General features: G+C 35.0%; 1 protein-coding gene across 1 annotated transcript in view; it reads left to right on the top strand.

Annotated features, from left to right (window-relative positions):
• Positions 1-23139, top strand: part of LOC120768077 (nitric oxide synthase-like) — a 187895-nt gene that overhangs the window by 124354 nt on the left and 40402 nt on the right. Inside the window, exons 6-9 of the mRNA XM_040094607.1 lie at positions 6087-6231; positions 9659-9763; positions 10328-10392; positions 21590-21754. Coding sequence (XP_039950541.1) covers positions 6087-6231; positions 9659-9763; positions 10328-10392; positions 21590-21754 — 480 coding nt within the window. The remainder of the gene's footprint in view (positions 1-6086; positions 6232-9658; positions 9764-10327; positions 10393-21589; positions 21755-23139) is intronic.

Here is a 23139-nt window from a genome sequence, read left to right as displayed (position 1 = left end):
CACCTCTTCGTCGATTTTAAATCTGCATTCGACAGCACGAAAAGGAGCTGCCTTTTTGCCGCGATGTCTGAATTCGGTATCCCCGCAAAACTAATACGGCTGTGTAAACTGACGTTGAGGAACACGAAAAGCTCCGTCAGGATCGGGAAGGACCTCTCCGAGCCGTTCGATACCAAACGAGGTTTCAGACAAGGCGACTCCCTATCGTGCGACTGATTCAACCTGCTTCTGGAGAAAATTCTTAGAGCTGCAGAACTAAATATAGAAGGTACCATCTTCTATAAGAGTGTACAGCTGCTGGCGTATGCCGATGATATTAATATCATCGGCCTCAACACCCGCGCTGCTTTCTCTGGGCTGGACAAGGAAGCACAAAAGAAAGGTCTGGCAGTGAACGAGGGCAAGACGAAATATCCTGTCATCAAACAAACAGTTGTCGCACTCGCGACTGGGCTCTCACGTCGCTGTTGACAGTCATAACTTTGAAGTTGTAGATAATTTCGTCTATCTTGGAACCAGTATTAACACCACCAACAATGTCAGCCTTGAAATCGCAGGATTGCTCTTGCCAACAGGTGCTACTTTGGACTGAGCAGGCAATTGAAAAGTAAAGTCCTCTCTGGACGAACAAAAGCCAAACTCTATAAGTCGCTCATAATTCCCGTCTTGCTATATGGTGCAGAGGCTTGGACGATGACAGCAACTGATGAGTCGACGTTACGAGTTTTCGAGAGAAAGGTTCTGGGAAAGATTTATGGTCCTTTGCGCATTGGCCACGGTGAATATCGAACGATGAGCTGTACGAGATATACGACGACATTGACAAAGTTCAGCGATTTAAAAGACAGCGCCAACGCTGGCTAGGTGATGTTGTCCGGATGGACGAAAACACTCCAGCTCTGAAAGTATTCGACGCAGTACCCGCCGGGGGAAGCAGAGGAAGAGAAAGGCTTCCAGATTTAAACTGCCTTCAAAAGCGAACCGGTATATTAAATTCAAATTCAAACAAAAAAAAAAGAACTGCTAACTGTTCCATTCAGGATTTTTACACCAGTAATTTCTCTACGATTCGTAAGTTTAGGTAGATTTATAAGTTTTAAACGACTAGTATATGGAGGAAGACTTAGCTTGGAATGCGTAAGGCGAAAAGTAAAAATTGTTTTTGTACCGACTCTTTAATTTATCCGAATGGATTTGGTAACTAGGGTTCCTTAGGTCTAACCAAAGTTGTAAAAAGTGTTTTAGTAACATACAGATCTCAAAATTCTTTTGACTAACGCTTAACAAAACTGAGAAGACAATGGTATCAATATGAAAGCTAAAATTAAGCTTAGGGTCCATAGTATCTCCCAAATCGACAAAGTTAAAAACTTGCTCTAGTAAATAGTTTGTTATTACATAAGGGAATTGGAACTCAGATCTACACGTCGAAGACCCTATAAGGTGCCATACAAACTGATTGAGTCCTTGTACTGAAAACTTTTAATTTGACAAGATATCTTCACGAAATTTGGCTTAGATTATTATCCAAGACATCGCTACAATCTCCAAACATATTGATCAGATCACACAACTATACCATATAGCTGCCATTTAAACCGATCGATCTAAATCAAGCAGAATATCTATTTATATGTTCTTCATTCTTTTATGACCCGTGTCTGTAATAATTTATACTAATCTACAGTTGCGCAAAAAAACAGAGTCAAAGAATATACATATATATATGTATATATGTATATTTATCACATTACTTATTACTGTACATATGTATGTACGTTATCCGAAATTTGTTATTTCAAAATTTTTAGATACTTAGCCTTAGGTACATGTATCTTTGCAATCGTTGAGTTTAACTTGATGCTACATATAAAATGTGTTCCAAAGTTAACAGAACCTTTTGAATCTAGCACCCCTTGGCATTAGAATCTGCCATCTTTATCGATTGTTCAGTTAGAATTTCATGACATTTCATTGATTGGAAGTGAAGTTATTGCGTTTTAAGTGTTAGTATGTTTGTGTTATCGGTGACTATTTTGAATAAAATAAATTGATTTTGCCGAAAAACCATTTGTTCTGTCTTTTTTTAAAGTCCTGTTTACTTTAGAACAAACCTTGTAGGCGTATCTACAAAATTAAGCTTAAGCGTAATGACATTGGTATGATGTTAGGGCGTAACCGAATTGAATTAAACTTCCAATAGTCGATGGAATCAAGAATAAATTATAATCAAATTTGGTATCTTCTACACTTATATTGAAGACCATAAACTTAGACTTTGTTTTATTGCTATATTTTGGTTCGCAACAACTAAAATTATCTTCAAATGGGATATGTGTTCAATGTGATATTAACTCGACCGCAGAGGCTAAGTATAAAATATTGAGATGATGTGGAGACGTTAATCAAAAGATCGGACTTCATTATATTAAGGACAGGGGGTTAGATGAATTCATTGGCCAATTCATTCCTAATTCATTGCTAAACCATATAATTTCTAAGAAAACTTATCCATTTAGTTTCATTATAATATCGCAAATTTTGACCAATCTGAAAAAAGAAAATCATTTTATAGCGTATATTGGAGACAAAGACGTTGTATTAATTTTGAAATTGCTCTGGTATACTCAAATACATATTTCAAAGCAGTTTATATATACGCACTGACCGACATATTTAGCATAAAACTATTTAGAATAACGAAAATCATTTTATTTGTTGCAGGTGTTAGGCAATTGATTGAATCTATTTTTGCCAGTACTACCTACAATTGATATTCTAGATACTAATGAAGCATACTGCTGAAATGGGGTCTAAGTCAAGTTTAGAAGGACTAAGTACGAGCCCAACCGAACATTTTTACTCTTGCAACTTGCAAGAATCAAAGCCAGGGAATTATTTTACGGAGTAAAACCAATCATTTAAAGTAAAGTCAGCCATATTTTCAAAAATTTTTATATATAGGGACTAGGTCAAGTTTTTGCTCAAATTTATCTATTTTAGGTACAAAGATACACTGTTTTGAGTAAAAAACACTCTCTTATTTTCATTGACAATTATCCCTTAATTTCAGTTAAGTATTCACACATTGACCGAGGACGTAGGAGCATAAACAGTTTTTATTGGATTTAAACAATTTTTGGTAATAGGGTTGCACACACTAAGAACATTATTCGTGCAAAGTTTTATCCCGTTATATATTGTTACTTGATTTGTGTACTGGAAACTGAACGAATCAAGTGGAATTTAAAATTTTGCTATATGGAAAGTAGGCGTGGTTTTTGTCCGATTTCGTTTTCCACAATGTAACATAAGAACGTAAGAAGAATGCCGTGTAATAAGTTTTTTATCGAAATCAGTTGGTCGGGTCCCGAGAATAGAATTTCACCAAAAAATGGGGGGTGCGACGCCTATTGTTAAATTTTCATACCGGCTCCTATAACGGTCCCTCATACCCTCTCGGTGGTAAAATTTTAAATTTGTCTGTGGAGTATTTAGTTGTTGATTTATGGTGCTTTTTGTAGTTTTTAACAGTAGCGTTATATGGGGAGTAAGCGAGGTTATCCTCCGATTTCATCCTGTACATACTGTCAGTTCTTGTAAAATACGTACTCAGCAAATTTGGTTGTTGTAGCTGGAGTGGTTTAGGAGATATGTACATTAAACTTGTTAGAGGGCGGGGCCGCGCCGACTTTTCAAACTTCTACTGCGATACTTTGTACCAAATTACAACTTCATATCTTAGTTTAGTGCCAAATTATGGCACTTTATATGTTTTTTGTTATTGGCAATTTGTGGGGGTGGCAGTGATCCGATTGGAACGTGGCATTCTTTTTATATTCCTATGTCATTCTGTGAAAATGAGTTAAGTCCGACAATAAACACGTCTGTTTCCCACATACCACAATTTTGAATTCCACTTGATTCTTTTACTTTCTAGTACACAAATAGAGAAACAATTAATATAATAGAATTAAATTTTGCACGAAAAATGCCTTTAGTGTATGGCACTTTATGACAAAAATTTTTTTAAATCCAACAAAAACTGTTCATTACCCTAGGCACCGAATATGTGGGCCCCACTACCTACAGTTGACTTTTGATCGAAAATATCGGTCAATGTGTGATATATATAACTGGAATTAAGGGATAATCCCTCTCTTATAATGGTATGTCTGCATGTCAAAAATGGGCTGAATTGGACCAATACTTCCTTAGTCCCCATATATTTAATATAAAGCTTTCGAACTTCCGGGTGACTTTGTACTGCATATATCGCCCAATATGTGAGTTCTCCCAATGAAAATAAGAGAGTGTGTTTTTCATTAACAGTGTTTCTTTGTGCATACAGTACATATGTAAATTTGAGCGAAAACTTTGCCTAGCCCCTAAATAACTAATATTAGGATTTACGAACATCCGGCTGACTTTTTCTATTATTTCTCTAGTTTCGATTTTTTTAAGATCCAAGAGTATAAAATATTCGGTTGCACCCGAACATAGATCTTCTTTACTTGGTTTTGTATTAAGGAACCTACATGCCAAGTTTTATCGGGATATCTCAATTTTTACTCAAATTACAGCCGCAACTACCGCATTCGCCTGATTTACCCTCGTGTAACTTCTGGCTATTCAGCAAATTCACATGACCACTCCGAGAACACCGCATCACGACAGGAGAATTTTTCCAAGTGCTATGATGATTGGAAAATTCGTGTGCATAAGCGTATTGCAGCGAATTTCTAATTTATACTTCGTGTGTTTTTCGAATCGGTATTTTTTTTTTGTAAATGGGTAGTACTGTTGGTGACATCTAAATTATTGTAAATAATAACAATTAGTATTTGAGATAAGTGTCGTTTTGTGAGGGTCTAAAAGTGAATTTTTCGATTTTTACTATGTCTGAATTTATTGAACAAAGAAGTGCGATAATGCACCATCTCATACTGCATTGGTTATTTTTGATCATTTCGCCACATTTTCAACTAATATCGTGCCGCAACCACGCATTCGCTTGATTTACCTTCGTAACCTTCTTGGGCGTAAAATTTAGGGTCTATGGCTTATTTATTGATTTATCGTCCTTTTAATAGTTTTTAAATCTACCATTATATAGGAAGGGAGCGGGATATGACCGACTTCATCTATTTTCACAGTGTCGGTAAGAGTTTTTATAATATTTGCGCTAGGCGAATTTGGTTGTTACAGCTTAAATAGGTTGGGAGATAAGTACATTAAAGCTATTAGGGGGCGAGGCTTAGACCACTTTTTCAAACTTTTTAACACATAGATGCCTATTACTACGGCGATCTTCTGTGCCAAATTACTGTTGTAACTATATCCTAATTTAGTGCTAAGTTATAGCATACTATAGGGTATCGTTTAATGGTGCTTTGTGGGCGTGGCAGCGGACCAAAGAAGGTGAATTTTTTCCATTTCATTTCCTTCAAAGTAATCCCCTCCCGCTGCAATACACTTATGCCAACGAATTTTCCAGTCATCATAGCACTTGGAAAAATTCTCAGAGCCTTTTTCGATTCAGCTTTTTTATCCTCAATTGAGTCAAAATGGTGTCTTCAGAGTGGTCATGTGAATTTGCTGAATCCAAACATAGTAAAAATCGAAGAATTAACTTTTAGAGCCTCATAAAACGACGCGTACATCAAATACTAATGAATATCTTGACGTGACATTTAGCATAGATATCTTTATCAGTACTACCAACCTACAGAAAAAAAATTTGCCTATTCGAAAAACAAACGAAGTATAATTCAATGTGATGACAGTAGTATATACCAAGCTTCATAGCGATATCTCAACTTTTACTCCAGTTACAGTTTGCACGGACAGACAGTCACTAAGATTTCAACTCGTTTTATCATCTTGATCATTTATATATAATAGCCCTATATCTATCTTGACTAGTTTTAGGTGATACAAACAACCGTTAGGTTAACAAAACTATTAAGTATACTCTGTAGCAACATGTTGCAAGAACGGAAGTATTTATAGTATATAGTATACCATTTCGAATTGCAGTTATCAGTGCATATGGATACATATTTCGGATTTTCTTCCATTTACAGGGCTGTGAAATTTACATCGAAATTATTTGGTCGCGCCTTGTCAAAACGTATTAAGGCGACTGTTTTGTATGCAACCGAAACTGGAAAGTCCGAGCAATATGCAAAGCAGTTATGTGAATTATTGGGACACGCATTCAATGCACAGGTGAGTGATAAGTGAGAGGTAGAATATACTATATATTGTGGATGATTCTACTATGACACAGTAAAAATTACAAATAATTTAACATAGGTTTTTATATATTTATACCTTGAACAGGGTATATTAAGTTTGTCACGAAGTTTGTAACACCCAGAAGGAAGCGTCGGAGACCATATAAAGTATATATCGTCACCTGAAATGCATAATAACGTATCATAACATTATATATAATTTAGTTTGCTATATTCAATGAAATAAAAAATAAAACTGCTAGTAAATTCTTAATTTTTACTTTTCGAATGAATTCTATCATAAAAAACTTAGTGCAACAAGCAGACTAAATATAAAGAACAAAACGAATTGACGCCATAACACCCAGAAGGAAGGGTCGGAGACCCTATAAAGTATATATATATAAATGATCAGTATGTCGAGCTGAGTCGATTTAGCCATGTCCGTCTGTCTGTCTCAGTTTTTAAGATATCGTTTCGAAATTTTGCAAACGTCATTTTGTCTTCAAGAAGCTGCCCATTTGTCGGAACTGCCGATATCGGACTACTATAACATATAGCTGCCATACAAACTGAATGATCGGAATCAAGTTCTTGTATAGAAAACTTTCACATTTCACAATGTATTTTCACAAAAGTTAGCACAGGTTATTTTCTAAAGCAACAATGTAATTTCCGAAGAAATTGTTCAGATCGGTTAACTATAGCATATAGCTGCCATACAAACTGAACAATCGGAATCAATGTCTTGCAAGGGAAACTTCCTCATTTGACGATATATCTTCACGAAATTTGGTATGGGGTATTGGTTATAGAAATAATGTAATATCAGAAGAAATTATTCAGATCGGTTAACTATAGCATATAGCTGCCATACAAACCGAACGATCGGAATCAAGGGCTTGTATGGAAAACTTTCGCATTTAACGTGGTATCTTCACGAAATTGGCATGGATTACTGCTTAAGGTAATAATATAATCTCCAAAAAAATTTTTCAGAACTAATTATTATAGCATATAGCTTCAATACAAACTGAACACATATGTAGTTACTAACAGAAGGGCATTTAGCTTCGGTGCAACCGAAGTTAACGTTTTTTCTTGTTTTATTTATTATAGATGCTATTGCTTTAAAAAAATGATTCGTTAAGTAAAATAAAACTTTAATTCAATTCATATTGTATGGAATATACTTCCCGCAAATATATGCAACCTAGAGTGCATTAAACCACCATTAAACTCAGCATGTTCACAATACCTTTAATGAGTATGAGAAGTAGCCCTGAGTTATTTTTGAAGGTCCTTCATCTTTCTTGGTCTTAACCTTATATTTAGGCATAATACGTATTGGTGACAACATTTGATGCTTGCATACATAAGTATGTATAAACATAGTACGTATTACGAAAAATAATTCGATAGTTAACGTCATGCACTAAAATACGGTGAAGCATGATGGTATATTTTTGGTAATTTAGTCTAAGTATTGAAATCAGTATTCGAAATTAATTAGTGACAACGAAATAATTAAGCAAATTTTATAATATATATTTTATACAATCCGGTATCTTGCGAAAACCGAAATGTTATGTGGCTCACATTTAGATTTATAATATCGGACTATAAAATTGTGTTTTATTAAAGCTAAGTTCTTCTGAAAGCTATTTAATTATGGCAGATTTATATGTAATATGACGTTGAGCAAGATCAAAAGCTCCATCAGGATCGGGAAGGACCTCTCTGAGTCGTTAGATACCAAACGAGGTTTCAGACAAGGCGACTCCCTATCGTGCGACTTCTTCAATCTGCTTCTAGAGAAAATAGTTCGAGCTGCAGAACTTAATCGAGCAGGTTCAATCTTTTATAAGAGTGTACAGCTGCTGGCGTATGCCGATTATATTGATATCATCGGCCTCAACACCCGCACGGTTAGTTCTGATTTATTCAGACTGGACAAGGAAGCAAAGCAAATGGGTCTGGCAGTAAACGAGGGCAGGACGAAAAATCTGCAGTCATCAAACAAACAGTCATCGCACTCGTGACTTGGCTCTCACATCACTGTCAAAAACGTCCGATGTGTTTAACGTGGGTAACTGCTGACGACAGCAGAACAATGCGTTGATCAACGCCCTGAGAATGCTAAGCATTTTCAGTACCAATTGCCAGTGTGGAATGCACACTAACCACCTTAGTCGAGTTCGAGGCCCATCTAAAACCTCTGCCGTGCTTTGGGTCCGGCACCCGGTCGCAATGCAACTCCACATTCAACTGACAAAGTCAGTTTTTCCCGCATTTGGGTTTTAACTACAACCACCACGATAGTCCCCAAAGGGTATGAGCACGTTGGAGTAAACTCCAAGGGCTCCTGCTCCCCGTGGTACCAGAATTAAGTCTGCGGTCAGACCTCGTAGCTGAAGGTACTACCAGTTGAGCTTCCATACGGATACAAGTAAATAACATACACACACCACTCATACAAAATCTAACCCTAATTCCCAGCTAACCGCCTTCGCCGCTTAAACAATTCAAGCGCAAACGACCCTAACTGTTCGGTATTCCGACTAGTGGAGATCACACCACTAACATCTAATCGTCCATCAGTCCAACTAATCCCCATACCACCCAGACCCCTAATGTCCGATTACATCGGGCATTCTGCAATTAAATGAGACCAATTTTTTACCCCCGCCCCAAAAAAACACCCCGACCTATCCAATAGCAAAAATGCATTCAGAGACCAATGCCCCGTAAGCAGAAAACCCAGACAAAGACAAAATCTGAAGTCTAGGTTATTCTCAACGAACCCAGCGTCCCGAATGTACTCGTACGTCACTCGGCCGTTAGGACTATTGTCCCAAGGATCTTGCCACCTACACCTAACCCTATCATCTAGAAGCTCCTCTTGCTCCCTAAATATCCCTCCCTCTCCACATCATCGTCGGAAGTCCAATCATTCCGCAGCAATGCGTCACTGTTGACAGAGTCCGTTGTGTTTTTACGTGAATACCTGTCTTCGTAGACCTAAATCTACGGTGCTTTCTATTGCTAGAAGCACGTACTTCAATGCAATGCGTTGATCAGCGCCCCAAAGCATAAGTGCATGCACCTGCACTTACACTCTGGTTCCAATTGGTAGGGTGGGACTCCCTAGCCACCTTGGTCGGGTTCGAGGCCGACCTAAAACCTCTCGCGCGCTGTTGTTAACTCGGCTATAATCGCGTAAGCGGTGTCTACGCCAATAAAGAAGAAGAAGAATATGTTTTGTAATCAACTATTGAAGTTTGTTTTATGTATTTTAATAAAAGGAAATATAAGAAATTCGTAAATTTTAAATCGTTGCAAGACTTTGATAACCATTATTAATTTGACTCAATATATGTAATCACCGTATCACATGCAATTCTCGTCCTTCGTTTCAGATTTATTGCATGTCAGATTACGACATATCTTCCATAGAACATGAGGCTTTACTGATTGTAGTGGCATCTACGTTCGGTAATGGTGATCCGCCAGAAAACGGAGAGGTGAGTGAAAGCTTTCACAAGGAAACCAAATAAATAATATGGAAAGAAATAGAACTCAAATCAAATATTCGTAATCGTTTAGAAAATAGCTTAGTTTGTATATAGGAATTTTAATTTATATTAACGAATATATGTGCTTACTAAACAATTTAAGCGTATTGTTGGTTGAATCGACGTAAGTTACTCTTGCATGATCGCATAACAATAACGAAACAAAAAAATAATAATTCAACAACCAAATTTAAATATTTTACATTTTAGTATCGAAATTTCGTATCTGATGGCATAAATAATTAACGTTGCTTGTACAAGAGTGCCGCAGGGCGTATACGCAATCACGCAAACCTGTACATTGTGGCTAATGAGCCTTCAAAGAGTGCTAAGAACAGCAATTGTTTATATGCTCAGTGAAATAATATCATACTTTCATTTATTCCATGAGTCTATACCTACACATTGCTGTGTGTTGTTTCATTACGTGTTCGTTCTTAGAACCTAATTTTCTTTTATTTGCAATTTTCTCTGATTTGGTTTGGTGCTTTTGTTTTAATTTCATGATTGCAGCTGTTCTCTCAGGAATTGTATGCGATGCGGGTGCAGGAAGGCAGTGGCAACGGACAAGACTCCAGGTGAGTTCCTTTTGAGAAATAATGCATGGTAAAATTAAATTGCTAGCGATAGCGAGACTTATGAACTGAATTTTAGTTGTATTGAAATTGAAAACCATGTGCATTTAACGCATTTAACTAAGAAATGTTACTCTCCGGATAATTTCATTTTATGATTGCTGTATTATTGATTTTTTCCCTATACCTTTTTAATATTTCATTACTTTGTATGCGTTTTGAGTAATGTCTTGTGTGCTTTGCATATTAAATTGTAATGTTAAAGGTAAATATTAGGGTACATAAATTTGGGTGCTCTGCAAGCTCAATTTTGTGTTTTCGCCCTTTTCACTTCTTTCGATATTCAGTAAATAATAAATGGTTGCGCTATAAAAATGAAAGATTATGTAGCTTTATTTTCAATAGTTACCGTTCGAAAAAATCCAATTTTGCAACAGGTAGGCCATCAAAAGTAAAAATCATAAAAATATTTACAGTAAGCAGAGTAAGTATTATGCAAAATGTATAAGCCTTGCTTTACCGCTACCTTTAATATGTATAACAATGTGAAATCGAAGCAACAAATACGAATACATATATGGTATCTAACAAGTGTAGAGCTTTTGTTGGAATTATACCAGCTGAAAGTGTTGATAAACTAATTCAAAATGTAATTTTTGTCAGCATTTAATACCATTTATGAGAAAACAATAAAAAAAACGGTACAGATTAATTAACAGCATTTCTTTCATTAGTTGAAAAATTATTTAAATGTTTGTTCTCCAATACGTATATAACCATTACAAGTGTATGTATTGAAAATCATCTTCAGCAACTTCTGAATTCTCCTCGTACTCGAATTTTTCGAATACCTGCCACCTATGTACATAATAATTTTTTTTCATTGAGTTATAAAATTCATAAGAAATAAAAAATTTTCCCAAAAATAGTCAAATTTCAACCGTTAATATCTTTTAAACGGTTGGGTTTACGAAAAAATCATAAGAGACCATATTTTAGAGCATTCAATTTCCTACAAAACCTAATTAACAAGATATTTTTTCAAGTAGTTGAAAGCGAGATATAAATTTTTCTATCTGATAATAAAAAAAAATAGAAAACCGTTAGGCGGAGGACCTTCCCGTTACAATTAAAAACTCATATTTGGAGAGGCTTTCTTAGAGGTGTCTAGGAACCTATTTTTGCGAGTACCAATTGAAAAAACAAAAATTTTTTTTAATCACCCTAATGTACATACTATGTATGAGCGTTCTTTCGAAGTATTCACACATTTCTGCCTGATTTGCTTGCATGAGAGGTATTAATTATACAAACGAACACTTAAACTGCTAGGCAATTTTTGGACTGAGAAATACTGCGTGACACCATACCACAAAACGCACAAATATGACTCCGAAATGTGAAAACATCCATTTATATCACATACTCACAGTATTAGTGCCGCAAAATGTTTACAATGGCGGACTTGTGTTAAACTACTAAAAACTTATATTTGTACAGACAAGCAGTTTTTGTATACCCTATAGTTCCTTTTTGCTAAAAAAAAAAAATGTGACAATGAAATCAACTTTACACCATACTCATATACAAACATACATTATTGTTACTACATTATGATAAAGCTTTTTGCTGTGTAAATAAAATTCCAAATATTATTTCAGTCATTCATCAAAAAGGACAAATTCGAAGTCTACAAAACTCGTTGCTTTGTGTATTTTTCATTGGTTTGTGACATGGAGAAGCAGGCGATTGTAAGCTCACTCGGTAAATTTTAATTTTGTAAACATTCAGAATGCAATGATATTTTCAACATGTTGTTCCCAGGTATATCGATTGACCTCTTCTTATAATCGTCCTAATGAATTTTGTTGATAATTTGATATTTTTGATCGCAACAGCTTATTTTCGGAGTCCCTTGGGTTCTTCTGAATCTTCTGTGCTCTTGCCCGTAAACTTAATAATTTTTACTTGTCTGAAAGAATCTAAGTCTAGTGAAAACACCCATTTCTTATAAGTGGATAATTGGCTACAAAATTTTGATATCTTTCCATAGAACATTATTTACCGAATACAAACTTTCTAAATGGACACGGACAAAATACAAGTATATAAGATTCGGGCCAAGCGGAGGATTTTCAATTTTTTATTACAATACCACGACCAAAGTTAGAATCAGTTATATGCAAATATATTTATATATATAAATATCAAGAGTGTTTATATTTTGAAAACGGAAAATGTTTGATGCGTGCAGATATACATATTTATATAAATACATACAATATGTAAAGGGCCTTTTTAAAGACATGTGGGTTTAAAAAAGAAATAAAACCCAAACAATTTATACGTAATGTTATGTTCAGGAATTTAGCTTTATTGTAAATATAAATTATGTTTAAAAATTATTTCGAGCATGTGACCGCCGGGGATGGCTCGAACAAATTTCACCTAATATCCTAATTTTTTTCCTATTTTATGCAGCAGTTGGGTCTGTATGTCAACGACGACGCGTCGATTATTATTTTCTAAAGCAACAATTGTATCGAGCTTATCAGCGTAGAGAAGCGTCCTCACAAAAAATAAAACAGCGGTGCCAAATCGAACGATCTGAAAGTCACGCCACAGATGCACGACGCGAGAAAATGCGCTCACTTAAAGTTTTCATAAATCAATTGAATTTTTCCTAAGCTGTATGGCATGTAGCGCCCTTTTGTTGGAACGAAAGGTCGTTCACTTAAACGTTCTTTAATTCAAGCAGGAAAATGTCATTAAACCTGTCTCTATAGCGTCCCCCATTGACTGTAAACTTATGGACGTCTTAATTTTTGAAATCGATCAATGATCATTATTCCCAATTCGACTATTTTTTTAGTAACAATTCACCAAAAGTGAGCTTCATCGCTGAAACACTTTTTCTTGCAAAATAATTGGGAACGGATCTTCTTCTATATACTGCTCCAAAACAGCAATATTGTCTTCGGTACATACTGTACCTCTCTGTATTGCTTCATTGAAAACTACATTCCAAAAAAACACCCGATATTTACCGTTACTAACAATCCCACCTATCATCATCAAAAAGGCTTACAATTGACTACATAGTAACCAAGTTACTCGTATAACCAAAGTCAAATTTTGTTTCCATATGGTGATTTTTATTATGTATCGCTTTTTACCTGCTCCACTTAATATTTTTGTATTTTAGGTGACGATAGTCACAATATATGTACAACATGCTTTCTTTGAAGTCTGAAGCACTTAAGTGCTCTGTATACACAAGTAAATATATCCTTATTATTATACACTTACTCCACCACAAAACCATTTGAGGAGAAAGCTATGAGCAATGATTTAGCAAGTACGAGGAAGTGGGAAACGTGCAGAAATTATAATATGTGAATGTTAAAGCAAAACATTTTCAAGTAGTTTACTTTGTATATTTTAAATGTTAAAGTCACACTCTAACAAATATAATTCTTTTCTGTGCTGTTACATTGTACACATGTTACCAACAGTAGTTAAACGTTCAATCGACTGCGCTTGTGAATACATTTACGAGTTTAAATCGAAACGTGGTTGCTTTTTGGCCTACGCTAACTTTTCAATGAATCACGCAAGCATATATACATATGTTTTTTGGTGAATGGGTAAAGACGTACAAATGCACTTTACTATGCGCATATATCTTGTTGAAAAGCGAAAAGAAGCCAATACAGAACAACACCTGTAGGTTATTCCAAATCCGCTCGATAAAGAATTATATGAAATATTACATATGTACATAATATTTATATATTTTGAACCAGAACGATTATCATATTGAATTCATACTGATTACTTTTGAAAAGCACCGTAACAAAACAGACAAATATGTAAAAAATGCTTTAAAACTATGTATAAGTATATCATAAATACTTATGAGCAATTGCTCAATAACGAATAATGGTAGTTTAAGAGGATTACACAATATATTAAAATCATTACAACTATCCTTAACACATTTGTATTTTTATACTCTCGCAACAAAGTTGCTAAGGAGAGTATTATAGTTTTGTTCACATAACGGTTGTTTGTAAGTCCTAAAACTAAAAGAGTCAGATATACGGTTATATATACCAAAGTGATCAGGGTGACGAGTAGAGTTGAAATCCGGATGTCTGTCTGTCCGTCCGTCCGTCCGTGCAAGCAGAAACTTGAGTAAAAAGTGAGATATCGTCATGAAACTTGGCACACGTATTTATTGTCTCCATAAGAAGGTTAAGTTCGAAGATGGGCAAAATCGGCCCACTGCAACGCCCACAAAATGGCGGAAACCGAAAACCTATAAAGTGCCATAAAAAAAGATGTTAAAGTGAAATTTGGCACAAAGGATCGCATTAGGGAGGGGCATATTTTGATGTAATTTTTTTGGAAAAGTGGGCATGGCCCCGCCCCCTACTAAGTTTTTTGTACATATCTCGGAAACTACTATAGCTATGTCAACCAAATTCTATAGAGTCATTTCTTTCAGGTATTTCCATATACAGTTCAAAAATGGAAGAAATCGGATTTTAACCACGCCAACCTCCCATACAAAGGTTATGTGGAAAATCACTAAAAGTGCGTTAACCAACTAACAAAAAACGTTAGAAACACTAAATTTTACGGGAGAAATGGAAGAAGGAAGCTGCACCCAGGCTTTTTTTAAAAATTGAAAATGGGCGTGGCGTCGCCCACTTATGGACCAAAAACCATATCTCGGGAACTACTCCACCGATTTCAATGAAATTCGGATAATATTTTCTAATATTTGCTTAACACCCTGATGACATGTACGAAATATGGGTGAAATCGGTTCACAACCACGCCTTCTTCCAATATAACGCTATTTTTAATTCCATCTGATGCCTTTTCTGTATAATACGAGTATATACATACATTAGGAACCAATGATGATAGCGGAATAAAACTTTACACAAATACGGTATTTGAAAAATATGTAAATGACTGATAATGAAATCTTGATTATCACTTTATTGTGCGAGAGTATAAAATGTTCGGTGACACCCGAACTTATAGCCCTTCCTTACTTGTTTTGATTACAAATTGAGTTATACCTAAAAGATGTGGCCTGAGAGCTTATTTCATAAAAATAAAATCCGAACAAATATTTTTTGGCATCATTCCTTTACAGCCCACTATTATTTTAATTTGAGCTATATTACTTATTCTAGACGTTGTAAACTTTTATTGCATTATTTGGACCAACCGAAATCAATAATCTATAAACTAATTATTCTCTATTGTTAAATTTGATAATACCAAATGCGTGCAATCTTAATCTGGTTTAATAATAGAAAAAGATACTGATACTGTTGAGTTTTGGTGGCCAAAACCAACAATTTCTCTTATACCAAACATTTTATCACGCAAAGAAAACTATTTCTAACTAATTTTAGTTTAATGAAAGCAAGAAATATATAAACCGCGAAATTACTGATTTTCCGCACATTTCGTTTCCTTACATTTAAGTCATGACTCATCGATTTAACGCTCTACTGTACACTACACCTTGTTTACAAGGTTATATACTCGTACTATGTGTATTATCTCAATACCCCCTAAGTAGATGTTTGAATGAACTCATGCGGAAGTGGCAAAATGCTCAGCGTTCGAGCGCATTATTCTGAATGGCTGTCAGGAGCTCTTACTAATCTATTTTTTTTTCAATAATTACAACTACAAGAGTAATTGCGAGTATAAATGGGTGGGCTGTAAAATTAGGTCGAAGACATTTTCCATTGAGGGCAGAAGGTGGTCAGAGTGGCAGCAGTAAATCTAACGCAGTATACGAGGTTTGTATAAAAAGTATCGCGAATTTCAAGTTTCGAAGGCTATGTATGTGTATTCGATTTTCGATTGTTTTGGTGATGTTGGTATTCATATGTACATATGTCTTATTTATGCTGATAAGGCCGACTATTTTGAATGTTAAGTTGATTTTTAACAGCTGTTTTGGACTAGTTTTGGTTCGCCTTAGATTTTTGTTTATTTCAAAAAATGGATTAAAGAATCTTAATAAAATTCTTTGTTAAACACAAATTTAAGTACGCACACACATACCGAATTTTAACATTGTCATATGATGAAGTTACCTAGTACAACAGCAACGTTTATCAATGGTACAAAATGTTCTTGGAGGGTCGAGAAGATCTGAACGACAAAGAGCGTGACGGACGCCCGAACTCGTCAAGAAAAGACGAAAACAAGGGCGTCTTGCATCATGAGTGCTTGTCAAAAGGTCAAATGATAACGCCCATACTCATTCATTTTTGCTCGTGCGAGAATATTTGGCTAAGAACAATACATTAATGGTGCCGCAGCCACCGTATTCCCTAGACCTTGAAGAAATAAAAAGTTCGCCACACTTATTGAACTAACTTTGTATTCTTTCAATGCTACACATTCTCTTAGTATTTACCTTTTATTTTCTGCTTCATTATTTGGCCTGAATATCTCTCTGCTGTCTGGCAGTTATACATCGAATCGTACTGTAGTATATTTGTGGCGCGGCGAGCTCTTTCTTATGATGATACAAAATGTACAGTGTACCCAAAAAGCTACAAAAATTGAATTCAAGGGATTTTATCGTTGCCAGAGCATGTATAGTATGCCTATCCGTATGTCCGTCCGCTGGTCCATGTTAACTTCGGTTGAAATAATGCTCTAATGACCTTCACAAGTGCGTTTTTGATCGCATATAAAGATATATGCTATATATTTGGTAATGAAGAAAATCTGGCTAAAAACATGGTTACTTCCCAAAAAACACTATTTTAAATTCCATTTAAATTTTTCATTAAATATTGTATTTGTATATAAAGTTTTCCCTTTAAAGTGAGGACGTTCATCGGTCAATATGTATAACTTTAGATGTAGAGCAGCCATCACATATAACAATTATGTTTATTATAGTGAACTTTATGACGATAACATTGGGTGTATAAGGTAATGCCGACAATAAAAATCTCGAAATTTAGATTTCCGACGATCAAAATACCGACATCTCAAGACACCGACAAATCAAAATACCGACAATTCAAAATACGGTCAGAAGAATTTTTAAAATAAGGTGCTACATTTAATAAAAAATAGTTAATAACCGAATGTTAAATTTCTGAATTTTAGTTGAGTAATTAAAAACAATAAAATACTATGTGTATTATATGAAAGGTGGTATTGTACGTTCGAGGTCCTACGCTCAGGATCATAAACCTTAATCAGTAGAATTATCTTACTGTGCTTCGGTAGAAAAGGGGGCGAGTCCCCTATTGCTGTTCACAAAGTAAATATACGGACACGATAAAATATTTTTCACACATCGGCATTTGTCGTTATTTTGATTTGTCGGCATTTTGATTTAGCTGCATATTTATTTCTTTCCGGTATTTTTATAAGTCGGCATATTGAGCTTCGGTATTTTAAGTGTATCTCGGTAACATAATGTGCTAATAAAAAAATGGATATGTTTTCTCAGCTACTTAGCGCTTAATATGAGTGAAATAAGCTCACATACTTCGAATACCATATATTGGATTTTGCAGTTAAGGTGGTACTTAAAATTTTCAAAGGAAGTTGGGTAAAAAGTGGACAATGGCCCTGCCAAACTTCAAGTGAAATCTGATATTTCAGGAGCTTCATTACCAACTTAGTACATAACATTTTATTGGATCCATATATCAACATTTTTTCGATTGTTTTCTTTAGTAGGTATTACCTACTAAAACTAAGTTATTAATAGTTACATATCAAAGCTCATCGAACAATAATTTTTAAGCAGGAAAGGCAAGCGATACTGCTGTACTTTATCTTATACACGTTAGTCACTGTTAATATATTTATATGATAGATATGTAAGATAAAGTGAAATAAATTTGAATTTGAATTGAATCACAATTTTAAATTTCATCTGTTCCTTAAACTTTACGGTATATAAATCAAGCATCAATGTAGCTATCAGAATAGAACTTTTTAAAAATAGTACCTTTTAGGCATGCCAGCGTTACAGCGGTTACACCTGAAATTATTATAATAACTTATTATTATTAAACTCAAAAACTCATTGTAAAATAAATTAAATTTAATAATGTTATTTTGATACGTACATATTTATAAGTATTTTTTCAAACCCTTTTCAAATGTGCGTCAATAAGTCAAAAATTAAGAGTTTGCTATCGGTATGAAAAATATCGGCATATGAATTTAATAAAGTGTTCGAGAATTGCAATACACTGTTTCGGACGCAAGCATTTTGCTCAGGATGAGTGTATTTACTGGCCTACTAACGGGATGACGGCCATGTTTTAGAATTTTCTCTAATTACACTTTAAAAGCTTCACGTCACTGCGTGACAGAGGATTTGAAATGCTTTTGTATAGTTCTTTTGTTATTGTTATGCTGTATTGTCTTTTTGCTTGAAATCTATTGAACACTACTTATTGGTTGTTTTTTCTCTTTATACGTAGCTCTTAATTCGCGGGAATTTTTTCCCTTATTGTGGATTCTAAAATGCCATTGACTTATTGCCTCAACAGTATCATCATTTTTTTCATATTTTCCAAACTCATACACACGTATAGCAATGAAACTAATATCATAATGCATTAGTGGTATTTGAGTAAGGCAGACCAAACAAGGAAATGCCAAGTTGGACAAGTGATATAATTTTATAATACAATAAAGGGTGATTCATGTAGATGCACTTATTTCAATATCCCTTTTTTTGACACAAAACGCGTGAGTTGTGCCAAGCTGTCATATTATTTTTGTTTTCATCATGGAAAAACTTACACCTGAACAACGTTTGCAAATCCTTAAACTTTATAACGAAAATTCACCTCCTGTAAAGAATGGTTTGCTTTACTCAAAGCAATTTCGTTTTTTCGAATTCTTTCTTCAGACTGCTCGTAGACAGGCGCTTGCTTTTTTATGTATACACTTCCAACCAGTTGCTACAGAGTATTATAGTTTTGTTCACCTAAAATTAATCGAGATAGATATGGGGTTATATACATATATATAAATGATCAGGGTGACAAGAAAAGTTGAAATCCGGTTGACTGTCTGTCAGTCCGTCCGTCCGTCTGTCCGTGCAAGTTGTAACTTGAGTAAAAATTGAGACACAAGGTCTTTGGCAGAGGAACAGGACTGTTAAAAGAACAACAAAAAATTAATATTTTTCAAAAGTTATATTTTTTTATTCAAAGTAGTTTCCTTGTGCTTCGATACAGCGTTTAGCCCGGTCAATTAGCATTTCAAATGAGTCTTTAAGGTCATTTTTCGGAATGCTCTTGAGAATATTGGTCGTCGCCTTTTGGATAGCTCAAAAGTCCTGAAACCAGTGTCCTTTCATGGGCAAATGAAGTTTTCCAAATAGGTAAAAATCACAGGGTGCCAGATCAGGTGAGAAGGGTGAGTGATTAATGGTTAATATGGAGTTTTTTGTCAAAAAATCAGTGACAAGCGTTGACCGATGACACGGCGCATTATCGTGCAACAGGCGCCAGGACCCTGCCTCACGGTATTGTGGTCGAGCACGACGAATGCGTGACAAAAGACGCTTCATAACACCAAGGGAAAACACAGCATTAATCGTTTGGACAGATGGAACGAACTCTCGGTGTACAATACCCTCGGAATCGTAAAAACAAATCAGCATTGTCTTTATTTTTGACTTCTGAAGACGACCGACTTCTGATCGTCACAGAGGTCTTCACGACCTTCTTGGAATCGCTTAAAACACTCATGCACATTACTACGGGATAGGCACTGATCACCATAAACTTTTTTCATCATTTGAAATGTTTCAGTAAATGTTTTCCCAAGTTTAAAACAAAATTTAATATTTTCTCTTTGCATTTTACGACCGATGACCAAAAGCTGCTGTCACTTTTTGAACGATAACATCGATTGTAGTTATCCAATTGCCTGAAAATTTTTACGAAATGTCAACAAGAGATCAAACTTTTTATTTCATATACCCACCAATAGGTGGCGCCACCAGAAACAGTTATATTTAAAAAGTTTTGTTTCTTTTGCGACAGACCTTGTATATTGACATAGAGGTTCCTTAATACAAAAAAAGTTCGACTTCGTAGATGGGCGTAATCGGAGCACTGCCACGCCCACAAATTGCTATTAACCGAAAACATGTAAAGAGCCATAGCTAACCAGCTAAAAACTACCGAAAGCGCGATAAATCAATAACTAAACGCGCCAGATACATTTTGCCACCGAGATTGCATGATAGAGCTTTATGAGAGCGGAAATTGGACGATGGGCGTGGCACCGTGAATCCCCATATCTCGGGACCCGACCAACCGATATCGACAAAATTTATTATTGAACTAAAATTCAAAAATTTAACATTCGGTTAGTGGTGTTTTCTACCTTTATTTTAAAATTCCTTCTGTCCATTTTTTGAATTGTCGGCATCTTGATTTGTCGGTATTTTGATTGCCTTATATGCCTCAGAATTATCTAGAACTCGTCTTAAATATCTAGGAAATTCGTAGTCTGGCTCTACTAAGGACCAATGGATCTATGTGTAGCGTGACAGTATAACCAAACCTAGATAAGAACTAAAGAAATAACACAACGTGTATGAAATATGTTCCTTTATTCTATTTTCACTCAGGACCCAAACAATGTATTTCCTCCCCTTGGTTGACTTTGTACCGCTTATATCGGTATAGCGCAAGATATTTCAAAAAAATTCGGTGAACATTTTTATTTACCATTTTGAGAGTCGGTCCATACCTTCCCCCACCACAAAAAGGCACCACAACTCTTAATATTAATCAAAAATATTAGAAAGGACATAAAAAATTAAACTGCCAGAATTCGAAGTATCGGGTAATCAAAGAGCAAAAGAACTATAAAGTAAACTGTTTTCAAAAAAGTAATCCATGTTGTAAGGTATTATTAATTTTTATTATATTTGTAATTGCTTAATTTAATTGAGTATACTAGAACATTATTTGTGCATCTTTACATGTTACTGTCCTTAAATATTTGTATTTTTTGCTGTTGGTCCTATCAACTTTTTTTAAGAAGCACTCATTGAAGTGCTTAAGAAAATTCAACTTGTTGTAACTATAGCCTTTTTAAATTCCCAAATGCACTTGTAACATAATTTTTCCACTTCAATGCATATTTTCAGCATTGGTGTTAGCTCATCAAAATCCTTTATGAAAGCCAGCTCAAGGCAAGATTTAATCAAGTTGCCTTTACAGCAAGTGAAGAAAATAGATCGCTGGGATTCCCTGCGAGGGTCAACATCAGACACTTTTACAGAGGAAACTTTCGGGCCCTTGTCAAATGTGAGGTATGTATATCATAACCCTTTATACACAGATGTAGGTACCTATGTTTACAAAATTATAAAATTAACTACAATGTATTAACGTTGTGAGTGCTTAAATGCAATAACTCGTAAAACATTTCTAACAAATTTTTCTTAATTTCTACAGTAGCGGCGTGCTGTGCTATGTCTATGTCTAGACAAATTATGCAATTGGAAACTCAATACTTTTTTAAAAAGAACTATTAAAAATCTCTTTTTAATTTTTTGTACATAACTTAATTATTCCTCAATTTACGAAATCCTAAGGAAAAAATTATTAAATTTGTTTTCTGTTTTTGCCCGGTCCCCCAATTATACGGTTTCTAAGAGTCGTTTCAGTCATTTTTAATATCTCATGATCTGTATTTTTGCATTGTATTCAGTAAAGTTTACACTTTCTTCGTGAGAAGATATACGCAATAACAACATTTATAAATTATTCAATTTTATTATCAAAATAATCGTTCTCCAACGGCAAATTTTCATGCACTTTTGCCATTTTATGATCGCAATAATCGTGCACCTATACTCGCTATTCGTTGAATTGTTGAAAATTCTGAGAAATTTTCTTTGCATGATGTTCAAGTGCTAATTTGACAAAGAACCGCTCGAAGTAATGAAAATATTGCTGCCCTTCAGGCAAGTGTTGCTGAAGACCACAATTTGTCGATTCAGGAATTAGGACTGCCTCAAACCATAACCTGGCGGATTTTGAGAAGGGATTTGGGCTTATAAAATTGTTCTCCCTCAAGAACTGAAGCCATTATACCACCGTAAATCTCGTGAATTTGCCGATTATTTTGCCTTGGAAAACTTTGAAAACGATAACGATTTTATTAAGAAAATGATTTTCTAGGATGAGGTTCACAGTCATCTGAATGGTGCTGTAAATAAACCAAACTGCCGATTCGAGTGCGAAGAAAATCCACAAATTATTCATGAACAACCATTACAACATTCACCTAAATTGACAGTCTGGTATGGTTTTTGGTCTGGTGGAATAATCAGTCTGCACTTCTTTCGACAAGAAGGTGATAATACCGTTACTGTCACTATACCAGAATCTCATCAAGCTTTAGAAGTCAATATTGAACGTGCCATATTACTTGATTTAATGGAAAAAGTACTCGAAAATTAGATTGAATGAGAGATCTTAATTGTATTGAATGTCAGATCTTAATTGTATCAATTGTATTTCACATTAAATACAAAAACGGGTGTATAACGTAATGCCTACGTTCGCTCGAGGCCCTGCGGCCTTTGGCCTCCGGCCACAAACACGCTCAGCATCATAACCCTTAGTCAGTAGAATCCTCTTTCTGTGCTTCGATAGAAATATTTTTCACATGTCGGCATTTTAGTTAGTA

Source organism: Bactrocera tryoni, chromosome 2, assembly GCF_016617805.1.
Source record: "Bactrocera tryoni isolate S06 chromosome 2, CSIRO_BtryS06_freeze2, whole genome shotgun sequence".
NCBI lineage: Eukaryota > Metazoa > Arthropoda > Insecta > Diptera > Tephritidae > Bactrocera > Bactrocera tryoni.
The sequence above is the reverse complement of the archived record's forward strand: the minus strand, read 5'-3'. Positions and strand labels throughout refer to the sequence as shown.